Consider the following 26,715-nt stretch of genomic DNA (forward strand, 5'->3'; position numbering starts at 1 on the left):
AATCAGTCCATTATCATTGTCAAATAAAAATCCTGCACTTCCTTTCATTTTAGCCCTGTTATCTCACAATGGAGACCCCAATAGTTTAATAAAACAGTTCCGCACAATTACACTTAGCAATGGGCAGTAACAGCGAGCTTGACCTGAGATTGTTTCACCAAATGAAGAAATAAGATTTTAAAAAATCCTGGGAGAACCATTAGTTATCACCAAAAAAGCACTGATCTATAAATATCCATGTGCATACGAATTAATGGGCTTTCATAAATTTTTAATAATTAATAAAATAATATTAATTGATGAATAAAACACTGACCCAGATCTAGAGAATTGTCAATTATGACTAGGAAGCAAGTCATCACTGAGGATCAGTGTGGAATTATCAAATTGTAGAGTTTCCTCCTTCTTGGGGTAATGTAATTAAAAGAAGCATATTTTGTGCCAGCTTCATAAACTTGCAAAACTCCTTTTGAGTCCATAAAGATTAGGCAGAGTAGGGTTGACTTCCAATTCTTAGTTTCTTGCTTTTCAATCAGCAAGAAAATACAAACTTAACAATTTTGTTGTATGAAAATGAACAAAAACTGTAATGTCTTAATTTAAAAAACCTGATTTTATTTGACATTCATCTTGTTTTCTTTAAGTTTAGTTAAAAAAAACAGTGCTCATGTGTGAACAGCAGTTGTTTGCCCTTTCACTGAGAATGGATTAATAATCTGTAGGTTTCACATGAACTAGCCACAAAATTGCCCACTGTACAGTTCACAAAGTAACTGCACTGTACTAGCCGGGCATTTACTATGTGTTCTGCTGTGAAGTAATGACTCCATCATGTTATTTTACACTGGCACTGACTATCTTCATTTACAATATATGGGCCTATTTGTTAGCAATAATTTATATTGAATTGTACATTTAATTATAAATACTTCCCTTTTATTGTAATTATTGTCATAAATGTTTCTAAACAGGCATTGATATTCTTATTCATCTTGGTTATACTTACAACCAGCTTGAAACTGCTATTTTTTTTATTACTGCTAGGATGATACATGCTGAACTTGGGTTATTTTGCCTAGTGTAATTATTCTCTACCGCTGGTCAGCAATTGCAGGTTTATGGATGACCATTTGAAGAGCCATAATCTACAAGGATAAGGTCCAAGAGCTGAGCAATGGGATTAACTAAACTCCAATTTTGGTTGGCATTGATAAGATGGGTCAAAGGATCACCTTCATATACAAAAGACAGCAGGAGAGGTGATTTGCATTCTTAAGTCAGTTCCACTCACAGGTGATCTACCTCAGTGTCATTCTCCTGCAGTATCCCCTTACCTAAAAACACTTTGTCTCTTTATACAGTAAACTTGATGACTGGGCCTCCACTGCCATCCAGAATAGTGAATTTTGAAAATTAATCTTCCCCTCAATTTCAAACAGCCTCTGTCTTATTCTAATTCTGTGCTATTGGACTCCTCAGCTAGGGAAACATCCTACTTACATCCAGCAGGTTAAAATCTATAAGGGATTTGTATCTTTTATCAAGATCTCTTCTCCTTCTTCTAAATTCCAGAGAATACAGTCTGGTTTAGTCATATTCACTTAACACAGCAAACCCTCCCAGAGGGTGAAACTTTACTTCATTGTCTCAATGACATGTCCATTCTTTATTAGGTAAGGAGATCTCAATGGAGAATAATAAATACTCCAGGTGTGGTCTCTGATAGATTCTACACAATTGCAGTAAGACTTTCTTACTCCAGTGATCAAATCTTTTGGTAATAAAGACTAACATACTATTTGTCTTCCTAATCGCTTGCTGGACCAGCACAATGGCTTTCAGTTTTGGGTCGAAAATTTGACTGTACTCTTTTTCATAGATGCTGCCTGGCCTGCTGAGATCCTCCAGCATTTTGTGTGCGTTGCTCGGATTTCCAGCATCTGCAGATTTTCTCCTGTTTGTGACTAAGTCTGCTAAAGTAGCTTTTGAAGCTACTTTACATCTTCCTTTGTGATACGATACAATCCCTTAGTTTAGAATCATCAGCAAATGTGGAAATACAATATTTGGTCTTCTCAGATAAATCCATGATATACTTTGTGAAAAACCTGCGATCCAAGTTCTGATGCCACCAGTATACTACCGCTCAGTCTGAAAACCAGAGAGGGATCCATTTATTCCCACTGTTTGCTTTTAGTCTGATAACTATTTCTCATTCTAAGTTTATGCATTACACCCAATTTCATGTGGTCTTATTGACCAAGCTCTTTTATGAGACCTTTACAAAAGCTTCTCAGTTACATTTTCAAAGAACTTCAGCTGTCAACGTTATTGATTAAATAGACATGACTTTTGAATTGTGCTTAACAGTGGAAAGACTCTGGTGATAGAAAAGAAAGCATATGAAGCATTTCTAAAGCAGGCATTACTACCTGTATTTGGCTGCCAATACTTAATTACAAAGCCAAGTTTATTGGCAACCAATCTTCCCCGCAGTATCCTATAGTGGTAAAAATGGTGAAGGAGAGAGGAAAGCTTAAAAATTAAAGAGCAAAACAACAAGAGAAAATCTGCAGATGCTGGAAATCCAAGCAGCACACACAAAATGCTGGAGAAACTCAGCTGGCCAGGCAGCATCAGTGGAAAAGCGACTGACCCAGCGAGGAGTGTGACAGGACGCATGCCTGCCCCCCCCCCCCCGCAGGATCTATCGGCCGACAAAAGTTTGGCTCGAGGGATGACTTTCAGTTCTGCTACTTATGAACCCCTGAGCCCGAATGAAGTTGTCTGCGAATATTTTAGCACTGGGCTCCCCATGAACATTCGGTGTGGTAAACAGGTTTAGGGGCGGTGCCCATCTCTCTGTGCTTCAGGCCAGTAGCAATGGCATTTCCCACCGGCCGTGCGAGGCGGCCGATTACCTGACGCCATCCAGTGATCCCTGATGCTAGGGTATCACTGCGTTTAGGCGACGGATGACCTCGCGTGGGTTCAAGTTCAACAGTGGGCGTGACAGGGAATGCGGAAAGGTGCAGCTGACTCATATTGTTTCATATAAACAAATCATATCGTTTTCTCGTGATCCGGTAGTTGGGGACCACTGAAGTAAAGAGCTGGGAAGTTGATTGGTGAAAGAAATACAGGGCTGGAGAAGGGAGAATCTAAAGGGAGAGGACAGAAGGCCATGGAAGAAAGAAAAGGTGGGGAGGAGTGGAGGAGCACCAGAGGGAGGTGATGGGCAGGCAAGGAGATAAGGTGAGAGAGGGAAAAATGGATGGGGAATGGAGAAGGGGATGTCATTACTGGCAGTTTGAGAAATCGATGTTCATGCCATCAGGTTGGAGACTACCCAGGCAGAATATAAAGTCTCATTCCTCCAACCTGAGTGTGACCTCATTGTGACAGTAGAGGACGCCATGGATAGACATATCAGAATGGGAATGGGAAATGGAATTAAAGTGGGTGGAAATCCTGCTTTTTCTGGCAGACAGAGTGCAAGTGCTCAGCATAGTGGTCTTCCAATCTACGTTGGGTCTCACTCGATTATAGGAGGCCACACCGGGAGCACCAAACACAGTACGTGACGCTATCAGACTCACAGGTGAAGTGGCACCTCACCGGGAAAGACTGTTTGGGGCCCTGTATGGTACTGAGGGAGAAGGTGTAGGGGCAGGTGTTGCATGGAGAAGTGCCAGAAGGGACATCAGTGGGCAGGGACGAATGGACATAGGAGTCACGTAGGGAGCGATCCCTGCGGAAAGCAGAAAGTGGGTTGGGGGGAGGGAAAGATATGCTTGGCGGTGGGATCCCGTTGGAGATGACGGAAGTTCTGGAGAATAATGTGCTGGAGGTGGAGGCTGGTGGGGTGGTGGGTGAGGACAAGAGGAATTCTATCCCTAGGTAGTAGGGTGGCAAGAGGATGGGGTGACAGCAGACTTACGGGAAATGGAAGAGATGAAGTTGAGGCAGCGTTGATAGTGGAGGAAAGGAAGCCACTTTCTTTGAGGAAGGAGGACACCTCCTTTGTCCTGGAATGAAAAGCCAAATCCTGAGAGCAGATGCAGTGGAGACGGAGCAATTGAGAGAATGGGATGATACTTTTATAAGCAACAGGGTGGGAAGAGTTATAGTCCAGGTAGCTATGAGAATCCACAAAGTTTATAATAGACATCAGTAAATAAGCTGTCTCCAGAGGGATTGAGAAAGAGGAAGGAGGTGCTGGAAGAAGGTGTTGGAAATAGAGCAGGTAAATTTGAGGGCAGGGTGGAAGTTGGAGGCAAAGTGGATGAAGTTGACGAGTTCCATGTGGGTGCAGGAAGCAGCACCAATGCAGTCGTCGATGTAGCATAGGAAGTGTGAGAGACAGCCACCAGTGTAGGCTCGGAACATAGATTGTTCCATGTAGCAAACAAAAAGACAGGCATAGCTGGGACCCATGTGAGTACTCATGGCTACCCCTTTTATTTGAAGGGCGTGGGAGGAACCAAAGGAGAAACTATTAAGAGTGACGATAAGTTCCACTAGACAGAGGAAAGTGGTAGGGGAGGGGAACTGGTTGGGTCTGGTGTCCAGAAAGAAATGGAGAGCTTTGAAGCCTTCCTGGTGGGGGATGGACGTGTATAGGGACTGGACATCCATAGTAAAGATAAGATGATCGGGGCCAGGGAACTTGAGATCACTGAAAAGATCCAGAGCGTGTGAAGTGTCATGGACGTAGATAGGAAGGGACTGAACGGGGGGGGGGGGGGGAATAAAACAGTCAAAGTATGCAGATATGAGTTCAGTGGGGCAGGAACAAGCTGAAAGAATGGGTCTACCCAGACAAGTGGGTTTGTGGATAGGTGCAGGGTGCGGGAACTATGACATTGGTGGTAGTGTATGGGAGATCCCTAGAGCTAATAAGATGGGTGATGGTGTGGGAGACAATGCCTGGTACTCCTTAGTGGGGTCTTGTTCGAGGGGTGAGTAAGAGGAGGTGTCTGGGAGCGGTTGTTGGGCGTCAACAGCCCAGACTACTACAGCAACATCCTTGATGGTGAACAAAAGAGGATATGGAAGTTAGAATCTGCAATAAAAGACCGAAGGCTAGATGAACTCAATAGGCCAAGTGGGATCTGTGGGAGGCAAAAGGTGTGCGCTATCATTTTTGGGTAAGGTCAGAAAAGAAAAAGGAAATATTGCCAATGTACTGGTAGAAGGGAGAGGAGGGGTCATGGGCTGGTATGGAGGTAGGATGCTGATTGGAAGCTGGAGTGAGATGGGGAGTTGAAGTGCAAATGGAACAGGTGGGATGGGGGGTTGAGATGCAGATGGGAAAGATGAACAAAGGGAGAAGAAGTCCAGGTGGACAGGTCAATGTGTGTGGGAGGTGATCATGGGGGCGGGGGAGGTGTTGGGGATGGTAGAGTGTATGGGTTACCTGAAAGTGGAAAATAGATGTCTGCTCTTTTCCCCTTTTACTTTTACATCTTTTGCCCCCAGAGGTACTACTTGACCTGCTGAGTTCTTCCAGCATTTTAAAAAGATTATTCTTGGAAAATACTGTCTTAAATGTGGCTCAGTTTCCTCTGTAACTTAAGACCTATTAGAGTCTTGAGGATAAAAATCTAGCCCAACACTTTTTTAGCGGCGGTGTCCTTCAGATGAAAATATTAATTAAGGCCACATCTCTGATGGATACAAAGGATTTTATATCTACAGAAAATTGCCCAGCTGCAAAGAAATATTTTGATTGAGTAATACCCGCGAAGAGGGTTATCCATGACATTCTTACCAATGTTTATCCCTCTATTTCGTTATCGTCACATTGCTGCAGGTGAGCGCTTGCCGCACTGAAACTGGGTACAATGTTACCAACAGTAATTACGCGTCTGCGGTGCTTCAGAGCGCACCAAACCTCTCGGCATCTCCGTCAAACGCTGGTGCTACACCGGCGTCAGGCGAGAACAATTCGCCACGTTGGGATTGGCAGGGGCTGCAGTTCGCGCAGCGGGCACCGGGGGCTGGGCGGCGCTGTCGAGCCGCGGGCTTCACCTGGCGGCTGGGCTCGGGGAGCAGGCGGTGGCCGGGAGTCGGGGCGGGGGCGGGCCCGGGCGGCGTCAGCTCCAGCGGGTGGAGGAATACAGTCACACCCCCGATCCGGAGGGCAGGTTCCTGGCGACGGGACGGGACGGGACGGCACGGGACGGGCGTGGGATTTTCCTACACCCCCTCCCCGGACCGGACCCGGCAGAGTGCACACGCCGACGCCCCCGGGTCTCCAGCCGCCGAGCCCGGGAGAGCTCACGGACGACGGAGTTCGAAGTCGCCCCTCCTCACCGCGGAGGGGGCCGCCATCTGCTGGCCGCTTGAACGGGGGCGAGGATCCGTGCCCCTCCAGGGATTTCCACCCCACCTCCCTTTCCTCCTCCTCGGTGCCGGGAACATTCACCAGCGAGCGGGCTCTGCACGGGGAGCGCCGGGATTTTTATTCCAGAGGGGGCCTGGTGCGCCTGGAAGAGAGTGCGGGTGAATCTGGGGATGGAGTAGAGCTATTTATTATTTCCTCCCACCCAGATCCCAGGCTTCAATCTGATGGCGGCGGCGGCGGTGAATTACTCGCCTCCCTGGTGGGTGAGCCTGCTGCACCGTCTCCCGCACATCAACCTCCAGCTGGAGGTGGTCAGCAACGACTTCCACCCCGAGGACACCCAGTACCAGGAGGTAAGCGGGGGTAAGAGGAGAGCGGTGGGGGGGGGGGGGCCTCTGTGTTTCGGCGTTTTGCATCGCGGCTTGGGCTCCGTCTGCAACACAGCAACGGGTCAAAGTTGTTTCTCGTCATTGGAAAGCTCGATCGCAGACCCCAGCACTAGTATTCCCCAGCCCCAGCAGCTCTCCCTCTCTCGCTGAAAATCTGCATGTTTTGTGAAATGAGGTAGAAAAGGGTTGACATAACAAATGTGAAGTTCGAGGCAGCTATTTAAAGCCGCCACAAGTAATCACTGCAACTTTTTTTTATTGCGGTTGCGTGGATAACGCTCGCATTATAAAGCTGGGGGCGACTGTGTTTATGGTTACTTGCACTTTATTCTGGTGGGATGCAGTTCCCCTCCCCCCCACCCCCACAGTGACATGGGGGTTTGGGGAAGGAAGATGCATGAGGCGGCCCAAAGGTTTTTGAGCAGGATTTGAAGTGGACGATAGTTCGACGAGCGAATTCCATAATTTCAATTAATTGCCTAATGGGTGAAATCTGTTGTTGGCGATGGGCTGAGTGTGTATTGACCTCGAGTGTATCGAACACTTGTATACTCCAACATTTACTCAAGAATAGATGTGATATTTGCTGTTACTCCACGTTTTACAAATACTCTTTGAGTGAGAATATGTTTTTATTACTTTTGGGAATGAGACAAAAGTGATTTGACTCATTATCATGGCAAATGATCTGGTCTTCACGTCCCTTTGCCCTGATTACAGCCTAGAATTGAAACAGTAGCAGACTTGTATTTCTTCCACATTGTCGTGTTACAGTTTGTATAGCAAAGGAGGAAAGTCTTTAAAAAACCTTCCCAATGCCCTCGTTCAGTAGATCAATTAAAATACTTCGTTTTAAAATGCTATTACTGAAGGTTCTGCAGATAAGTTGAGTTTCCCACAGCCTGGGTTGGAAACATTTGGCAATAAAAGTAGTTTTTGAATAATTGAAAAGTGATCTGAATTTATCTGGTGCTGTTCATTGTTTTCTCCTCTGACAGAGCCTTAGAATCAGTGAAGATTTTTAAAGTTTGTAGACATGTTGCAGCCAATTTGTACAAACAACAACATAATGATTTAATAATGCTGATTGAATGATATACAGTATACTTACAGGCTACTGGCGATAACTCGGCTCATCACAATAGTTCTATGGAATCTTTCAGATTCACTAGAGAACAAATACGGCATATGTCTAAAATCTCATTCAAAAGTGTCACATTCACCAGTACAGCATTATTTCAGTGAAATATTAGCATATTTTTTGTGCTCTGCATTGGGATGTAAACTTGCAATGACATGACTGAGGAAGAAAGTACTGACTTAGCCCTGGCTACAGTCTTGTGATACATTGTCATATCATATTTAGAATTGGTCTTGTGTGCAGGTATTGAGTAAAGATGTTTCACGTCACTTTTTATTTTAAGTTAATCTGGATATTACCCATCTAAATAAAGTTTTAATAAATTGTTGATGTTTATGGTCAGCTCTCAGTTTTATTCATAGAGCCATCTGGATCAACTTGGCAGTAATCCTGAACTTTGAGACTTTTGTCCTGTTCTTTGTACACAGTAGTGTTTGTGGGTATAAAATGGAAATTCTGGCTGGACTTGGACAATTCCTGCTGCAGAATCTAAGTAGCATTTTTAAATTATAAAGACAATTATAGGAGCCTCTTACTTAAGGGACGAGCTGAGTAAAAAGCCTATGTTTTTTAGTTTCTGTGCTGCATAGGTATAAAAACATGGATTTAGGAAGTTTTAAATAGTTTGTATTTTTTAATGTAGGAGATAATTTGTGGTGAATCATGGAATGTTTAACATGAAAGGGGGATTATGTAATTATGGAACAGGAATTTCAGATTTCATGAGTGGAAATAGACCAATGCTTTTTAGAAGCCCTGCACTAATTGTGACATGTCATGTGGATGACCCATATTTGTATAGAGTTATAAGGTCAACAGACCCTTTTGTACAACTTGCTGAGGCTGACCAAGTTGCCAATCTGAGCTAGTCCAATTTGTCTGCTTTGGTCCATACCCCTCTAAACTTTTTCCATCCATGTACTTGTCCAAGTGCCTTTTAATTGTTAATGTACTTGTTTCAACCACTTCCTCTAGCAATTTATTCCATATAAGGATTGCCTCCTGGATGAAAAAGTTACCCCCCTAGTTCATATTAAATCTCTTCCTCCTCATCGCCTTGAATCAATGTCTTCTAGTTCTTGGTTCCATAACCTTGTGAGCACTTGACTTAGCTCTGCCCCTTATGATTTTATGCACCTCTGTAAGATCACTCCTCATTCTCTGACACTTCAGTGAATAAAGTAATTGTCTACTCAGTCCCTCGAATCCTGGCAACATCTTCAAATCTTTGGTGCACCCTTAGCAATGGTTGACAGGTTGATTACACTTAGTATGGTACAAGCTTCCTGAATAAGAAGGCACAGCAGCACCTCCACATCCTGAGGAGTTTGAGCCAGGCGAGGTTCCCCCTCCCATCTTAACTGAATTTTACAGAAGCACCATTGAGAGTGTCTTGACAAACTGCATCTCCATCCAGTATGGGAGCAACAGAGTGTTGGACCAGAAGACCCTACAAAGGATTGTGAGGATCATATGGGTCTCCTTACCATCCACTAGGGACATTGATCAGGAGCACTGTGTATGTAGGGCCCGTTGTCCCACTCATCTATCCAGCATCCTCTTTGACTTTCCACCATCAGGCAGGAGACTCCGATGCATAAAGACAAGAATGGTCAGGATGGGAAACAGTTCTTCCCCCAGGCTTTTAGGGTTCTGAACTCCCTACTGCACCGCATTCCAAGTGTCACTGGATTATTTGTACTATATTTTTACACTCTGTTTATCTAAGTGAAATTCATTTGTATGTTTAATTCTTACTTTCCTAAATTTTTGGGTGTTATGTATACTACTGTGCTTTACATCCAGGTCTGGGGAACTGTTGTCTAATTTGGTGGTGTACATGTATATCATTGAATGACAATGGGCTTCATTCTATACACTACAGTGGGAGTAGTTTTTTTTTGTCCGTTCATTGGTTCACTTCACAATTCTTGAGATCATGCTCCATATTCTCAACAATTCAGTGAGAAATTACGCGAAGTTTTGGTTTTTAAACCTTTTCAATGTCAAAATACAATTGGACATGCCAGAAATTTGAAATGAAAACCCTACCCTTCTCGGTGGATCAGACAGCAATTTCTGCATTATCCTAGAAGGGTACGTGCTTAGCCCTTTTTGTCTAATTCCAGCAGTGGTTTCTATCTTGTCAGCTTTGTGAAAGGAAACAGATGTGTGGTCAAATATGTGAATTACTACATATCAGATTTTTTGTGGTGTATGTGGTATGTTTAAAAAAAAATCATAAACTGGAATGGTTATGGCCTGGATGGAGACCAAGTGGCCTGTTGAATCTATACAGGTAATCTCTGCATAATGGCAAAGTGGCAACAGAAATGCACTCTTATAGAAATGACAAGAAAAATTTTGAGGTGTGAAATATAAATATTCTCTCACAGAACTTGGTGTTGGGTGGGGGGGGTGAGATCTCTGGATAAAAATTTTAAAAATTTGTTACTGCTTGACACATGGGCAGAATATGTGGCTCTGTGTTACAGAAGATCTCTATGCAGATGGTTTTCTAGGAATATAGTCCACCCCTCTCCCAAAGTCCCAGAGTAATGCTTCGCAAGAGATGGCTCATGCTGGAATCTCAAGCAACCCTCCATAGATGCTGCCTGACCTCCAGTGTTGTGTGTCATTCCAGCGGTTTGCGTGATCTGTGCGTGCTGCATGAATTGCTGTTGCTGCTTCTGCTTTTGTTTTATCTAAGCATAGAGTTACAATGTTGTACGGAAGAGGCGAGTCATTGTCTGCCGGTTGCACTTTGGGAAACTGTCTGACTCTTATCACATGTTTTCACCCACCCTGCACTATATTATTCCATTGTGTCTGACACCTTTCTTCTGCCTACTGGCTAGCTGTTTACACTTCTCATGGCTTCCTTTTCCTTTGTTTGAGGGCAGTGACCCTGCGACATTTTGCTCGTCCTCGGTTTGCAGATGAGCCCACAAGCTGATACTCTTTCCATATGGTTTCTTTGTACTCAATGTTAACTTGAAAGGGAAATGAAATTAGAGCTGGGGAAGTGCTTGTCTGATTTTTTTTGTTTCTTCTGTTCTGTTGTATAACAGAGGCAAGCGATTTTGTCTGATCGTCAATAAAAAAGCATGATTGATTTTGAAAAATTCAATGCATATGAGTATTACGGTTATTTCTGTGCTATTAAACTGAAAGTTTTTATAGATTACAAATGAAAAGCTTCAGTAAGAATTTATGAGCTTATTACGATCTCCATCTTGTACAATTATTTTTACTTCTAAAATATTTTTCAGTTTTTGAACATCTTCAGCTTAATGATTTAAAAAAAGAAATGAGTTGAAAAGATAGTAGAAACTAAAGAAAGTGAACTACTGGAGTGCTACAGATTGTCCAGTTTGGCTGCATCCTGTGAAATTGGATGCATGCTTGTGTTGAGAGAAAATAATATAAATTCATGTCGCATAGGTCACCGTGCTCGAGCAAGAGGCTGACTTTCAACTACAATCTCAAGTAATCAACAAAGACAAACAATTTCATCTAGTTAATTTGGTGATGAGGTTGAAGAATCACAGAATAAAATATATTAAAATCGTTATCGACTCTGGAAAATTGTGCACTGAGTGTATCTTTTAGGACCTATCAGCACCATCTGTAGGACTTAAACATCAAATGCCTATATCTAATCTTTGCACCCTCATTGTATTGAATTTAATATAGCACTAGATCTTGCTGAGGTTTGGCACGTAATGGGGTCTGGTGGTTATTAGATTGACCCTGCACCCTTCAGCTTAAATAAATTTGCAAATCAAATTGCTGAAGCTGGTCATGTTGAAGAAGACGACAACTAGGATCTAAGTGAAAAGGGTGACTATTGAGGATCTCCATAACCAATGGGTTTTGACATGGACAATAATTTCACACATGGAAAGAAGGATTAATTTAAGTGAGTAGATTTTATTACTTGGGAGTGAAGTTTGCTGTTGAACGCTTATTTCATTTGTCTTTATGCTCAATTAATATATACAACACTTGTCTTAACTAGACATTGCACTAACAAGAGTCTTTAAAGGAAATGATTTATTGTAAGCTCCAATTGAAGGAATTGGTATATTTCTATTAGTGATATGGGTTTACAAGATTTGTAGAAATGTGGCATTTGAGGTGAGCTATTTGATGGGATATTTAAGTACGATAAGACCATAACACACAGGAGCAGAATTAGATTATTTAGCCCATTGAGTCTGTGCCACCATTTTATCATGGCTGATTTATTTAACCCCATTCTCCTGCCTTCCCCCAATAACCTTTGATGCCCATATAATTGAGAGCCTATCAACTTCTCCTTCAAATATACCCAATGAATTGGCTCCAGAGCTGCCTGTAACAATGTATTCCACTCATTCACCACACTCTGGATAAGAAATTCCTCCTTGCCTCTGTTCTAGAGGGATGTCCTTCTACTGAGGCTGTACCTTCTGATCCTAAGCTCTCCCACTATTGAAAACATTATCTCTATTTTCACTTTATTCAGACCTTTCAATATTTGGTAGGTTTCAATGAGATTTCCCTGCCTCTATTCTTCTGAACTCTAGTGTGTACAGACCCAGAGCCATCAAATGTTCTTTGTACATCAACTCTTTCATTCCTGGTACCCATCTTGTGAATCTTCTCTGGACCCTCTCCTATACCAGCATGTCTTTTTTTTGATATGGTACCAAAAACTGCTCATAATATTCCAGATGTGGTCTTTTATAAAGCATCACCATTACCCACTTGTTTATATTTTAGTCCTCTTGAATTAATGCACTTGAAGGCCTTATTACTGACTCACTTCCAAATTAACCTTTAGGGAATCCTGTACTAGGACTACTCCCTTTTGTAGCTCCAATTTCTGAATTTGCTCCCCAATTAGAAAAAAGTCTACCACTTCAATTTCTTTTACCAAAGTGCATAACCATATACTTCCCTATGTGTATTCCATCTGGCACTTCACCCATTCTCATCTATCTGAAGTCCGGTGGTCAGAGGGCAGCAGGTGCCGATGATGAAGACCAGTGATTCCTGTGATCAAGGACAATTGTTGACAGACCCAAGGATGAGGGCAGTTGATGCCGCCTCCCCCAGTCAGCAAGTCCTGGAGGTCTGTTCAAGTCCAGGCCAGAAAGTCAAAGTGCCAGAGTCATGTCCAGAATTTGGAGGCCCTATGTCTGACAGAGGCAAACTGTCCTGGGGTTTGAGGTCTGTCTTTGTGTTTTGGGTGGCTGAGAAAACGGCTTGTTTTGCCATTGTTGCATTGTACTGCTGAGCATTGTGGGTATGTTTTGTTAGCACCTTTATGTGGGCTGTCCCATTACATCCTTGTGTTGGAGTGGTTGTAATACAAATGATGCATTTCACTGTATGTTTCATTGTGTGTAAATCAATGAATGTGAATCTGAATGTCCTGACCTGGGTATCAGACAGGTGACACTGCCTTCGGGGTGCCAGTGCTCTGGGCCTGTAGTGTATTGACCTAAATCAAATGACAGTCAATTTGAACATCTTCTAATTGACTGTGCGCGTGTGTGTGTGTGTGTGTGTGTGTGTAAGTCTAACGTGATCATTGGCACTTAATTGAAGGGTTTATAATTTATTTTGTTACAGCCTACTTAGTTAAAAAATCAGCAGATTTTATCTGCTTTAAAAATCTCACTCTTGCTCTTTTGACAGAAGATCAGTTTTGGCCTTGAGCAGTGGAAAAAACAAAACTTGATTTCTTTGTCTGGTAGCTATTGTAAGAATGTTATCAAGCTCTCTCTTATCCAAGTGAAATGTGCCTACTTGATGGTTGCTGTGCTTGCTGGTTTTTATTCTGTAGGTGTAGCACATGTGATTTATTATATAAGACTACTAGCTATAATGGATGAAATGTAATGTTCTGCCTTTCAGTTTGCCTCTGTATTACCCTGAGCTTTAAGAATCATCAAGAGTGAAACTTTTTTAAAAAGAGTTGATCTGAAATGTGTGTGTATATATATTTTCCACCCAGTTGAACATAATCATTGGTTTGAAATGTAGTAAGTGTTTTGAATCAACACACATAAAATGCTGGCAGAATTCAGCAGGTCAGGCATCATCAGTAGTCAACACTTCGGGCCAAGACCATAGTTGCTGCCTTGACCCGAGTTCCTCCAGCATTTTGTGTGTGTTCCTCTGGATTACCAGCATCTGCAGACTTTCTTGTGCTTCTACCTCAGGCATGGGCAAACTACGGCCCGCGGGCCATATGCGGCCCGTTAAGCTTTTTAATCCGGCCCGCAGAACTTGATGAAATTATATTAATAAACCTTGTTAACGTTTTTTCCCCACAATTCTGGCGTTTTCCCAATAGATGATGCACTGTATATACATTTGTGGCGACCCATTTCCTGGCACATCCGAACCGGCTCACAATTAGCCAGCGTTCCGGCTAAGGGAGATAGCCTGCGGGGATTTGCGAGCACAGAGCTTTGGAGCCTCTGCACGGGGGGGGGGGGGGGGGGCAGGTTGAGGGAGGCTTAAAAGTGAGGCTGGGGATTTCGAATAAAGTTTTTTTTCTTCGACTGCAGTTACCGAGTCCATGTCGTAATTTTAGCGCTGCATGTAGCACACCTCTACACATTGACCTTTGTTGAGGTGCAGCGTATTACTCCACATTTGCGCTTTACTCTTTGTTCGGCTCGACCTATTTGTGTGAACAGGCGATCAGCGTCATGAACATCAACAAAGCCAGCCACAGATCCAAGTTAACTCACCAACACCTCAGATCCATCCTGAGAATCGCCACAACAAAACTAAATCCAGACTTTGATGCGCTGGCTAAAAAGGGAGACCAACAACACTGTTCCCACTGAAATTAAAAATAAGTTTCTTCGTTGTGTTATGTAAAAAATGCATTTGAAAATATTTTTTTCAATAAGCCTTACATGTTACATATCATTTCTGTTAAGTGATGGACATGAGTAGTGCGCAGGTGCACGTACGTTCTCAAAATAAAAAATGCGCTCCAGATCAAATAACGCGCTCTGCATACTGGCTGGTCGTTGTTGAGTTTTGGCACAGGGGACAATTGAATAAGAAGGAGCAGGACAAGTAGACCTGCATCTCCTACCGTTTTTGAAATAAAGACAGTCAGGAGGAGAGGGATGATGATAATATCTTGAAGGATAACAGAATTTTCAGTGCTTTAAAATAATAACTGTTACTATTAAAAAAGCTGTATTTTATTCATTTAATTTTCAGTGTTTTAAAAGTCATTTCAATAAATAGCTAAATACCATGGGACTTCAAAGACAGATATTTTGTTGTAATGCATTTGTTCATTTTCAATTGAAATTAAAGCACATGTTTTCTACATATCCCATGATATTTTATTTTCTCTTATGAGGTGTATTACCAAAACACTCCGTCCATCTGCTCCTGGTCCGGCCCCCCTGTCAAATTTTAGAACCCTTTGTGGCCCACAAGTCAAAAAGTTTGCCCACCCCTGTTCTACCTAATGGCACTTCCCTCACCCCACCCCCTCTTAGATCCTGGCCATCCTATCTCTCCAATCTCATGCTTGATGCAGGATCTTGACAATTCCTCTCCTTCCCATTTTTCTGTGTACATAAATATGCCTTTTGTCCAGTCAGAAAGTGTTAATTCAAATAATACTTTTTTTCTTCTCCCAATGGTTTTTAGCTGTAGATGTAAATGAAGGATTTTATCTTGTATTCCAGGAAGATTTATTGATATTTTTAGTAGCTGTTTAGAGTGGGCAGTGTTGCATAATAGCCAGAATCCTTGCCATCCTTTTGAGAAATATAAATATTGATGCTTGTGTTATATTGCCCATTTTTTTTTCTTGCTTGTCATGGAGTTTTAAGTTTTGTTCATCCATTATAAATTTGAAATTTAGGAAGTAGATGTATGGAATTGAAATTGGAGATACGTTTATAAAACTGAGAAAGCTGGAAGTCAAAGTGTCACCTCAAGGTCTTAACTCTAAAGACTTATGAATATGTGGAAACATTCAACATTGAACATGGAAACCTACAGCACATTACAGGCCCTTCGGTCCACAATGTTGTGCTGACTAAGTAACCTACTGTAGAAACTGCCTAGGATTTCCCTACCACATAGCCCTCTATTTTTCTAAGCTCCATGTACCTTAAAAGACCCTACTGTATCCACCACTACCACCGTTGTTGGCAGTGCATTCTACGCTCTCACATTCTGTGTATGGTAAAACGTGCCTCTGACATCCCTCTTGTACCTACTTCCAAGCATCTTAAAACTATGCCACTTCATGTTAGCCATTTCAGCCCTGGCAAAAAGCCTTTGGCTATCCACACAATTAATGTCTCTCAACATCTTGTACAACTCTATCAGGTCATCTTTCATTCTCCATCACTCCAAGGAGAAAAGACCAAGTTCACTCAACCTATTCTCATACAGGCAACATTCTTCTAACTCTCCTCTGCACTCTTTATATAGCACCCACATCCTTCCTGTAGTGAGGTGACCAGAATTGAACATAGTACTCCAAGTGGGATCTAATTAAGGTCTTGTTAGCTTTAACATTACCTCTCGGCTCTTGAACTGAATCCCACAGTTTATGAAGGCTATCACACCATATGCCTTCTTAATACTGTCAACCTGCACAGCAGCTTTGAGTGTCCTATGTACATGGACCCCAAGATCTTGCTGATCCTCCACACTGCCAATGGTCATACCATTAATATTTTCTCTTCAAATTTGTCCTAGTGAAATGAACCACTTCACTCTTATTTGGGCTGAACTCCATTTGCCACTTCTCAGCCCAGTTCTGTGACCTATCAATGTCCCGCTGTAACTTCTGACAACCCTGCACACTATCCACAACACCCCCAACTTTTGTGTCATCAGCAAACTAACCCATCCTTCTACTTTCTCATTCAGGTCATTTATAAAAATCACAATGAGGAGGAGTCACAGAGCAGATTCCTGAGGCACACCACTGGTCACCACCCTCCATGCAGAACACAAACCATCTATAACCACTCTTTGCCTTCTGTGGGCAAGCTATTCTGGATCCACAAAGCAAGGTCTCCTTGGATCCCATACCTCCTTACTTTCTGAATGAACCTTGCATGGGGAACCTTATCAAGTACCTTACTGAAATCCATATACACTACATCTACTGCTTTACCTGCATCAATGTGGTGTGTTACATCCTCAAAGAATTCAATCAGGCTCATAAGGCATGGCTTGCTCTTGACAAAGCCATGCTGACTATCCCTAATCAGACGATGTCTCTCCAAATGCAAATAAATCCTGCCTCTCAGGATCTTTTCCACCAACTTGCCCACCACTGAAGTAAGACTCACTGGTCTATAATTTTCTGGGTTATCTCTACTCCCTTTCTTGAACAATATTCAGTTCAATTACTTGTTTTGTTCAGAGTTCAAAAATAAATAGTTAGGTAAAGGAGGATAAACAATTTTGGGTTTATGTCAAGAGAAGAATAAATGTCTTTTGTGGGGATTTATTAGTTTATTGAAAGAAAGACTGAACTACAATTGCTATTAATTGCTCTTCTGTAGATCTTGACTATTATCAGAATCGGGTTTAATATCACCAGCATATGTTGTGAAATTTTTAACTTTACCACAGCAGTACAATGCAATTCATGATAAATATCGGGAAAAAAACTGAATTACAGTAAATCTATATGTCTATCAGCGCTGGACTCTGGAGCAAAGGTTCCCGAGATTGAAACCAGTTGGGCCGCTCCCAGACACGCTTTCCATCCGTGCTGGGTTGAGTGTCGAGGTCGCAACTCAGCCTTGTTTAAAAAAAACTGCACTGTGAGAAGTATGTGGGGGACCACTCACAGAATCTTTCCTCCAAGCCAACCTCTTTGGGGGAAAAAAAAGTGGTCGCTGAGGCACTAGCAGACAAAAAAAAAGTCTATTAAATAGTTAAAGTAAGTGGTGCAAAAAAACATAGAAATAAAGTAGTGACGTAGTGCTCATGGGTTCATTGTCCATTTAGTAATTAGATGGCAGAGGGAAGAAGCTTTTCCTGAATGGCTGAGTGTGAGCCTTCCAGCTTCTGTACCTCCTTCCTGACGGCAACAATGAGAAGAGGGCATGTCCTGAGAGGTGGGGGTCCTCTGTGATGCACGCCACCTTCCTGAGGCACTGCTCCTTGAAGATGTCTTGGATACTATGGAGGCTGGTGTCCATGATGGAGCTGACTTTTACAATTTCTTTCACCTTGCTTCAGTCCTGTGCCGCCATACCAGACGGTGATGCAGTCAGTCAGAATGCTCTCCACAGTATATTTGTAGAAGTTTTTGAGTGTTTTAGTTGACAAGCCAACTCTCCTCAAACCTCTAATGAAGTATAACCACTGTCTTGCCTTCTATATAGCTACATCAGTAGGTAGGTCCTCAGAGATATTGACACCCAGGCGCTTGGAATTGCTCATTCTCTCCACTTCCGATCCCTCTGAGAGGATTTATTTGTGTTCCCTCATCTTACCCTATCTGAAGTCCACAACCCTTCTCTGGTCCTGTCACGTGCAAGGTTGTTGCTGTGCCACCACTCAAAAGAGCTGGCATTTCTCACTCCTTTATGCCCTTTTGTCACCATCTGAAATTCTGCCACCAATGAGTGTATCATCTGCAAATTTATAAATGGCATTTGAGCTATGGTTAGCCACACAAGTCATGGGCGTAGAAAGAGTAGAGCAGTGGGCTGTACCACTGTGGTCTGCTGAGAGTGAATGTTCTGCACTTCTGTGTTACACCTCTGCTGCTGTCCAACCTTCACTCCCACCAGTAACTCTGAGATATTAAAATAAATAGCTCTGCTGGCAGCTTGTGCCATTGTTAGCAGTTTGTCTCATTTAGCCTGACACATACATATTAGCTCCAGGATTTATTGCTTCTGTCAAAGCCATACCTGATGTTTTTTTGAAAAAAGGTTATAAGAACTATATGGTGGAATCATTTCTAGCTCTAGGAACAGAGGTACACATTTTCTTTGAGCAGGTAGTCAAACTGCTCTCTAAAGTATTTTTTAATGTATCTAATTTAGTCTGCACAGGGGTCCCATTACACTACACCTGTGTGAATCCCTGCAGCATCTGGCGACCCTTGATCTCTGTCTCAGAGGCCAATGTCGGAACATCTTTGAGAGTGAACCCTTGCAAGGCACCAGGCCCTATTGGTCTACCTGGTCGGGCACTGAAAACCTCTGCCAACCAACTGGCCGGAGTGTTCGAGGACATCTTCAATCTCTCACTGCTACATTTGGTTGCCATTGCCCAAGAAGTGCAGGGTGAACTGCCTCAGTGATTATTGCACAGTTGCAGTGATATCTCCAGTGATAAAATTCTTTGAGAGGTTGGTCATGGCTGGAACCAACTCCTTTCAATTTGGACCCACTGCAAATTGCCTATTGCCTCAATAGGTTTACAGTTGATGCAATCCCACTGGCTCTCTACTTGGCCTTGGATCATCTGGACAATAGCAGTACTTATGTCAGGCTGCTCTTTATTGAGGATAGCTCAGCATCAACAACATTGTACCCTCAGTACTTACTAACAAGCTTCAAGACCTGGCCTTGGCAGCTAGATCCTTGACTTCCTCAGCAGGGGACCACAGTCAGTGCAGGTTGGAAATAACATCTCCGCATTGACAATCAACACTGGGGCACCTCAAAGACATGTGCTTAGCTCACGCTGTACTCTCTGTACACCCACAACAGTGTGCTAGGCGCAGCTCAGGCGCCATCGATAAACTTGCCTGTGACGCAGCTGTTCTTGGCAGGATATCAGGTAGTGACACGGAGGCAAAGAGGAATGAGACAGATTAGCTCAGGCATGGGCAAACTACGGCCCGGGGGCCATATGCGGCCCGTTAAGCTTTTTAATCCAGCCCGCAGAACTTGATGAAATTATATTAATAAACCTTGTTAATGTTTTTTCCCCACAATTCTGGCGTTTTCCCAATAGATGACGCATTCTATATACATTTGTGGCGACCCATTTCCTGGCACATCCGAACCGGCTCACAATTAGCCAGCGTTCCGGCTAAGGGAGATAGCCTGCAGGGATTTGCGAGCACAGAGCTTTGGAGCCTCTGCGCCATGGGGGGCAGGTTGAGAGAGGCTTAAAAGTGAGGCTGGGGATTTCGAATAAAGTTTTTTTTCTTCGACTGCAGTTACCGACTCCGTGTCGTAATTTGAGCGCTGCATGTAGCACACCGCTACACATTGACCTTTGTTGAGGTGCAGCATATTACTCCACATTTGCGCTTTACTCTTTGTTTGGCTCGACCTATTTGTGTGAACAGGTGTTCAGCGTCATGAACATCAACAAACCCAGCCACAGATCCAAGTTAACTCACCAACACCTCAGATCCATCCTGAGAATCGCCACAACAAAACTAAATCCAGACTTTGATGCGCTGGCTGAAAAGAGAGATCAACAACACTGTTCCCACTGAAATTAAAAATAAGTTTCTTCGTTGTGTTATGTAAAAAATGCATTTGAAAATATTTTTTTCAATAAGCCTTACATGTTACATGCCATTTCTGTTAAGTGATGGACATGAGTAGTGCGCAGGTGCACGTACGTTCTCAAAATAAAAAATGCGCTCCAGATCAAATAATGCGCTCCGCATACTGGCGCGCTGTCACTGTTCTGTCCTTGTGCTGGTCGTTGTTGAATTTTGGCACAGGGGACAATTGAATAAGAAGGAGCTGGACAAGTAGACCTGCATCTCCTACCGTTTTTGAAATAAAGACAGTCAGGAGGAGAGTGATGATGATAATATCTTGAAGGATAACAGAATTTTCAGTGCTTTAAAATAATAAATGTTACTATTTAAAAAAAAGCTGTATTTTATTCATTTAATTTTCAGTGTTTTAAAAGTCATTTCAATAAATAGCTAAATACCATGGGACTTCAAAGACAGATATTTTGTTGTAATGCATTTGTTCATTTTCAATTGAAATTAAAGCACATATTTTCTACATATCCCATGATATTTTATTTTCTCTTATGAGGTGTATTACCAAAACACTCCGTCCATCTGCTCCTGGTCTGGCCCCCCTGTCAAATTTTAGAACCCTTTGTGGCCCACAAGTCAAAAAGTTTGCCCACCCCTGGATTAGCTGGTCGAGTGGTGTTGAAACAACTGTCAATAAGAGCAAAGAATTGAATGTGGACTCTGGAAGGGGAAGTTGAGAGAACACAAACCTGTTCTCATTGAGATCAGCAGTGGAAAGGGTGAGCAGTTTCAAGTTCATGGTTGTCAACGCCTTGGAAGGTCTGTCCTGGACCCAACGTATTGATACAATTACAAAGAAAGCACGGCAGCAGCCATATTTCATTGGGAGTTTGAGGAGACTTTGTATGTCATCGAAGACACTCAAATTTCTGCAGATGTACTGTGCAGAGCATTCTAACTGATTGCAATGCCATCTGTTATGGAGGGTCACCGGACAAAATTGGGGAAAAAAAACACACAAAGTTGCAAACTCAACCAGCTCCATCATCGGCATTAGCCTCCCCAGCATCGAGGATATCTCCAAAATGCCACGTCTTTCATTAAGTACCCTTGTTACCCAGGACTTGCCCTCTTACTGCCACCATCAAGGAGGAGATATCAGAGCCTGAAGACACCTCTCAATTTTATAGGACGAGATTCTTCCTCACTGCCATCAGATTTCTGAATGAAGTATGAACCCATGTATGTTACCTCGTTTTTTCCTTTATTTTGCACTACTTATTTAACTTATTTTTAAATATGTTTCTTATTGTAATTTAGTTTTTATGTATTTCAATGTACTGCTGCCACATAAGAACATATTTCATGACATAATCCTGTGATATTAAACCTGATTCTCATTAATTTTGCGCACATGGAAGGCATGCATAATAGGCAAAAGTAGCTTGACTTTTTGCAAGTTCTTCCACTTATCTCTTTCCCTGCCTATGGAAGAGTTTCTAAGTACCACTGGCCATGAATGACATCAGTTTCCCTCAGAATTCACAAAGCCAGAATGGAAATGCATAGTCTTTGATCCTGAAAGAGTGCCGAAAGAAAAAGTGAAGTTCTTTTGATTTATAATCAAGCAAAATAATACGGCAGTGTAGAGGTAGACTGGATGAATTCCTCTGCTGATATCAATTAGGAACAATTTTATAGTTACTTTAGTAGTACTTAGCTATCTAATTTGTTCTATATTTCATTTAAATACATAATTTGTTACACAACTAGTTTGCCTTTTTTCAATATACTTTTTAAGCTATTTCTTCACTGTATTCCAGAGTTATAAAAGCTGAAGCGATTGTGGAGGTATTAGTAACAATCTTTCAAAAATCGCTAAATTCTGGAATGGTTCCTGAGAGCTGGAAAATTGTAAATGTCACTCCACACTTTAAGAAGGGAGGAAGGCAGAAGAAAGGAATTTATAGGCTGTGGAGGCCAAGACATTGAGATTATTAAAAGCGGAGGTTGATAGGTTCTTGATTAGTCAGGGCATCAAGCCAGTAGAATGGGATTGAGAGGGATAATAAGTCAGTCATGATGGAATGGCGGAGCGGACTCAATGAGCACAGTGACCTATTTCTGCTCCTTTGTCTAATGGTATTTCCATGAAAGTTCAGTTCATTGCGCCAAAGTGTACTGGTCGTGATGTGTCCCAATTAACTGGAATCCAGTGTAATTTGTGTTTTGTTTGAGATCTGAATGTGCAAAGTAAATGCATGCTTTGTTGGTCATTCAGTTTTCATGCTTTTGATCTACCATGATGTGTGCAATTTAAAATCTATTTTATGGTTTATAAAGTTTTGAATGAGGAAATGGAATGGTAGGTCCTGGTTACGTTTTCACTTAATAACGCTTAAAAATAGTGTAAAGCTTTGTGCTATACATGTATAACAAACATTTTTCTAGTTGAAATGAAAATTATAATGGAGTTGATATTTCAGGTTAATGTACATCATCAAAACTGAAATTTCAATCCAAAACAGAATTATGTATCTCCTACAGCAATTTTGTGTTGGTTTCCCCTCTGTACTGTTCTACTTTGCTGAATGGAACACAGTTTGTTGATCGAACAAGTAGATTTGAAATATGTATTTTATTTTGTGTTTCAAAATTTCATGACACTTAAGTGGTGTCGGGATTATGCTTCTGCCCCTTGTATCAGGGAGGGGGTACAGGTACCTGATACTCCACACTGAACATTTTGCCAACAGCTTCTTCCCCTCGGCTATCGGATTTCAGAATGGTCCATGAACTCTACCTTATTGTTTGTCTTCTACAAGATTTATTATTTCAGCTTGCTGTAGTTTTTATGTCATGAACTGTACTGTTCTCACAAAACAAATATCAACAAAATATCAATGATAATAAACCTGATTCTGATTCAAAATAAAGATTTCTATAGTGTGTAAGATGCATTCTTTTTAAATCGCTCAGTTTGTTTTGGAAAAGCTTTCTGATTATTTCATGGTATAAAGTAAAAGAATAAATGTTTGCCAACACTGCAGAATCAACTTTATTATCACTGGTATATGTTGTGAAATTTGTTTTGTGACAGCAGTATAGCGCGAGACAAAAATACTATAGTGCAAAATGCATAGTGCAAAAGACAAATAATGAGGTAGTGTTCATGGACCATTCAAAAATCTGATAGCTTCTTAAAATACAGAATATGGGCCTTCAGGTTCATGTAGCTCCTCCACAATGATAGTAATGAAAAGGGGGCATCATAGATGATGAGGGTCTTCAATGGTGAATAGCACTTTCTTGCCTCTTGAAGCTATCCTCTTGTGGAAGGCTTTGTGTACATAATGACGCTGGCTGAATCTATAACTGCAGCCTGACGTTGGAGCTTCCAACGGATGCGTTAACGAAATTAAAACTTTATTATGGTCACTTAATCACTTTTCCATTAATTTTGATGTATTTTGTTTCATCGAGTTTATCTATTTCAGCTTCTTTAAGAGCCATTTCTACCTTTGTGTTCCTTTTGAGAAGGGGGTGAAAGCCTATTTTTTTCTACTGGAAGTGGTATGTTGGAAGTTATGCAGAACCCTTTGTCCATAGAAGTCCAAGGTAAAGACAGAATAAAATACAAAATTGCAGATTGTTGAGTAGGAGACCCCTAATAATCAAAGGCAAGTAATCACTTGCAATGAGATTTGTGGACCTTTTTGTCACAATGTTGATAATTCAGAGATTCTGTTGCAGACTGGCTATGGATCTTAATGGCTGACCTTGTGAAGAAAATTTTCTCCCTGTTTTGGGCTGTAAACAGGCCTGCATAGAACTGAATTGTTTTCCAAACTCTGTCATTTATGCATAGTGAACAAGATCAGAAAACTGAAACAATTGTCTTCAATAAAACTATTTTCAAAATGATAGCCTTCTGGTAAAAAATACATCAAAAAAGAAGAGATTAATTGTTAAAATTGAGAAGGGGAGTAGATAAATATTTCATCCATTTATCCATTTATTGCTTTTGTGTCTTTGCCCTCCAGCATGATACGTTCTCACCCACTCACTTGGATTTCCCATATCCTCTTGAAGCTCTTTACATCTCAGTCCTGTTGTTTTATAAACTTGTAAATATCACGCTCACTACTGTTTAGCCACATTGTTGATTATGGAGTGCAGATAGCTTCAGCAGTCACAAGCTGCAATTCTGGAAAAGACCTACCTTCTGGAAGTATGCAAGTGTATCGCATTCACCACTATTTCTTCAGTCATTCTATTGGTCACATTCTTGAACTCCCGTAGGTTGGTCAAACAAGATTTTATAAATGCATGCCAGTGCAATTTTTGATTATAATATGTCTTGTTATATTGTGGTTACAAATATACTTCAGGCCCTGTCCTCCAAGATGGATATACTTTATTGTTGGGTTCTTGAACTTTACTAGGTTTACAAAGATAAACTAATGGATCAAAGTGTTAGGCAGAGTTGTGGCAAGTGACTTCCAATGTATTCAAATATTGAATGAAGAAATTCAGTGTCTATGGGGGCCATGCCCCAGAGTCAATGCCTGTAATCTTTGAGTGGGTTAGTATTTATGAACTAATCTCCCAGGGAAAGTGGGTGTGTGCTTTTTATTCCAGGGTCACAGTGAGGTTAACTATATTTCCAGTGGAACATAGTATACTTTTGTGAAAGTCTCTCTGACAGACATTAAAAATGAGGGAAAAATTGATTTTAGAAATGGAGTGACAGTTGTGCATTGGATCAGTTCTATATTTTTGCTGTGGAACATAGCAGTGGAAAATGGTGGGGGGGGGGGGGTGGGGAAGCAAGGTGTATTGTAGTTTTTCTTTCCACAGAAGAGCTTGGTTTCAAAATAGTGTTAATGTTTAACTTTTAAAAAAAAATTTTTAATTAGTTTTTCAAAACGTTTTACAAATTAAAAACCCCAAATCCCAATGAGGAACATTAAAACAGTGCAAAATTAAGCATACAATAACAATATGCTACAAAGGAAGAGAATTTAGCAAAAAAAAAGCACCTGAATTAAAGACAAGTAAGCTTAGTGTCCTCCCCAAGCCCCACAACACAAGAGAAAAAACAACAGCAACTCCAGACTAACCACAACACAATATAGAGAGTATAAGTCAGGACAGCCAAACTCCCAGACTGTGAATACACTCAGCAACAGAGGGTAATAATGCCTTCTACCAGAAAAAAATAGCTGAAAGCAAGGGACCGAAAAGGGAAAAAACCCTAGTCAAGAGGAAGGTTATGAAAGTACTCGATAAAAGGTCCCCAGACCTTATGGAACTTTAGATCCGAATTGAGAACTGAATAATAAATTTTTTCGAGGTCCAAACAGGCCATGATGTTGTTAAGCCATTGAGCATGAGTGGGCGGGGCAACATCTCTCCATCTGAGGAGGATCAAGCGTCTAGCCAGGAGAGAGGCAAAGGATAATATTCGAGACATAAATCTGTCTCGCCCCAGAAACCAAACAGAGCAATTAAGGGGTTTGGTTCTAGGTGCTGATTCAGAATACACGATGTTAATGTTTAACTTAATGTGCAGGTAGCTTATAATGCAGGTATTGGTTGTATCCAGTACCTATTGCCAAATCTTTCAAAATGTATCTACAATAGTTCGAGTTCAAGTTTAATTGTCATTCAGCCATCCATGGTTGCCCTTGAATACAGCCAAATGAAACAGTGTTACTCAGGGGCCAAGGTGCAAAATACAGTTGCAACAGTCACACACAACACGAGGCACACCTAAGATAGCAAGCACCTATCAGTAAAATACAGTCAGACACAAAGAAGTCCCAAGACATTGAGTCCATGAATGTTGCAGCAGTTTGCATTTGAATGCAATACAACTTGTCTTCTGCCGAGTGAACACTGGGGTCAGCTCCTACTCCAGCTTTGACGCCATACCACACTGTCTCCGGTGGAGTGCATCGATGACAACACCTCTCTCCTGGCTGGCTGTGAACACCATGGCTTGATGTCTAGTCCTTGCAGCAACAGAGGTCATGCAGCTCCCCTGCAAGGGACTTGCAATCCCAAGAAAAGTGACCAAGACAATCGCTCGCTGTTAGGCAGCACACTGCCTTTGTGCACTGACACCTCTTTGACGCAGGTAGCAGCACAATCCATGCCAAGTCCAGCTCCTTCTGTTTTGCCGCCAACAAGTAACTCGCTGATGAGGTAGACCTGCAATACTTTAAGTTCTTAATGTCTAGCAAGATTAGGATAAAAAAAATACTTAAAGGACAATAACACCTTTGGTTGACTCCATAGAAGCCCCTATGAACACACTACCATCTTACTGGAAGTAAGGAAGCTCTTGCAG

The 26,715-nt window shown here is 41.8% G+C and overlaps 1 protein-coding gene across 4 annotated transcripts in view; it reads left to right on the forward strand.

The window, feature by feature from the left end:
* The first annotated feature begins 6,046 nt into the window (after window positions 1-6,046).
* Window positions 6,047-26,715, forward strand: part of LOC132399331 (protein tweety homolog 3-like) — a 187,519-nt gene continuing 166,850 nt past the window's right edge. For 2 of the 4 annotated variants that reach the window (XM_059979583.1, XM_059979584.1), the window contains exon 1: window positions 6,047-6,702. In XM_059979583.1, the coding sequence (XP_059835566.1) occupies window positions 6,574-6,702 (129 nt within the window). In that variant the 5' untranslated portion in view covers window positions 6,047-6,573. The remainder of the gene's footprint in view (window positions 6,703-26,715) is intronic. The other 2 variants (XM_059979585.1, XM_059979586.1) reach the window with 1 other exon arrangement.

This window comes from Hypanus sabinus, chromosome 9 (genome assembly GCF_030144855.1).
Source record: "Hypanus sabinus isolate sHypSab1 chromosome 9, sHypSab1.hap1, whole genome shotgun sequence".
Classification (NCBI taxonomy): domain Eukaryota; kingdom Metazoa; phylum Chordata; class Chondrichthyes; order Myliobatiformes; family Dasyatidae; genus Hypanus; species Hypanus sabinus.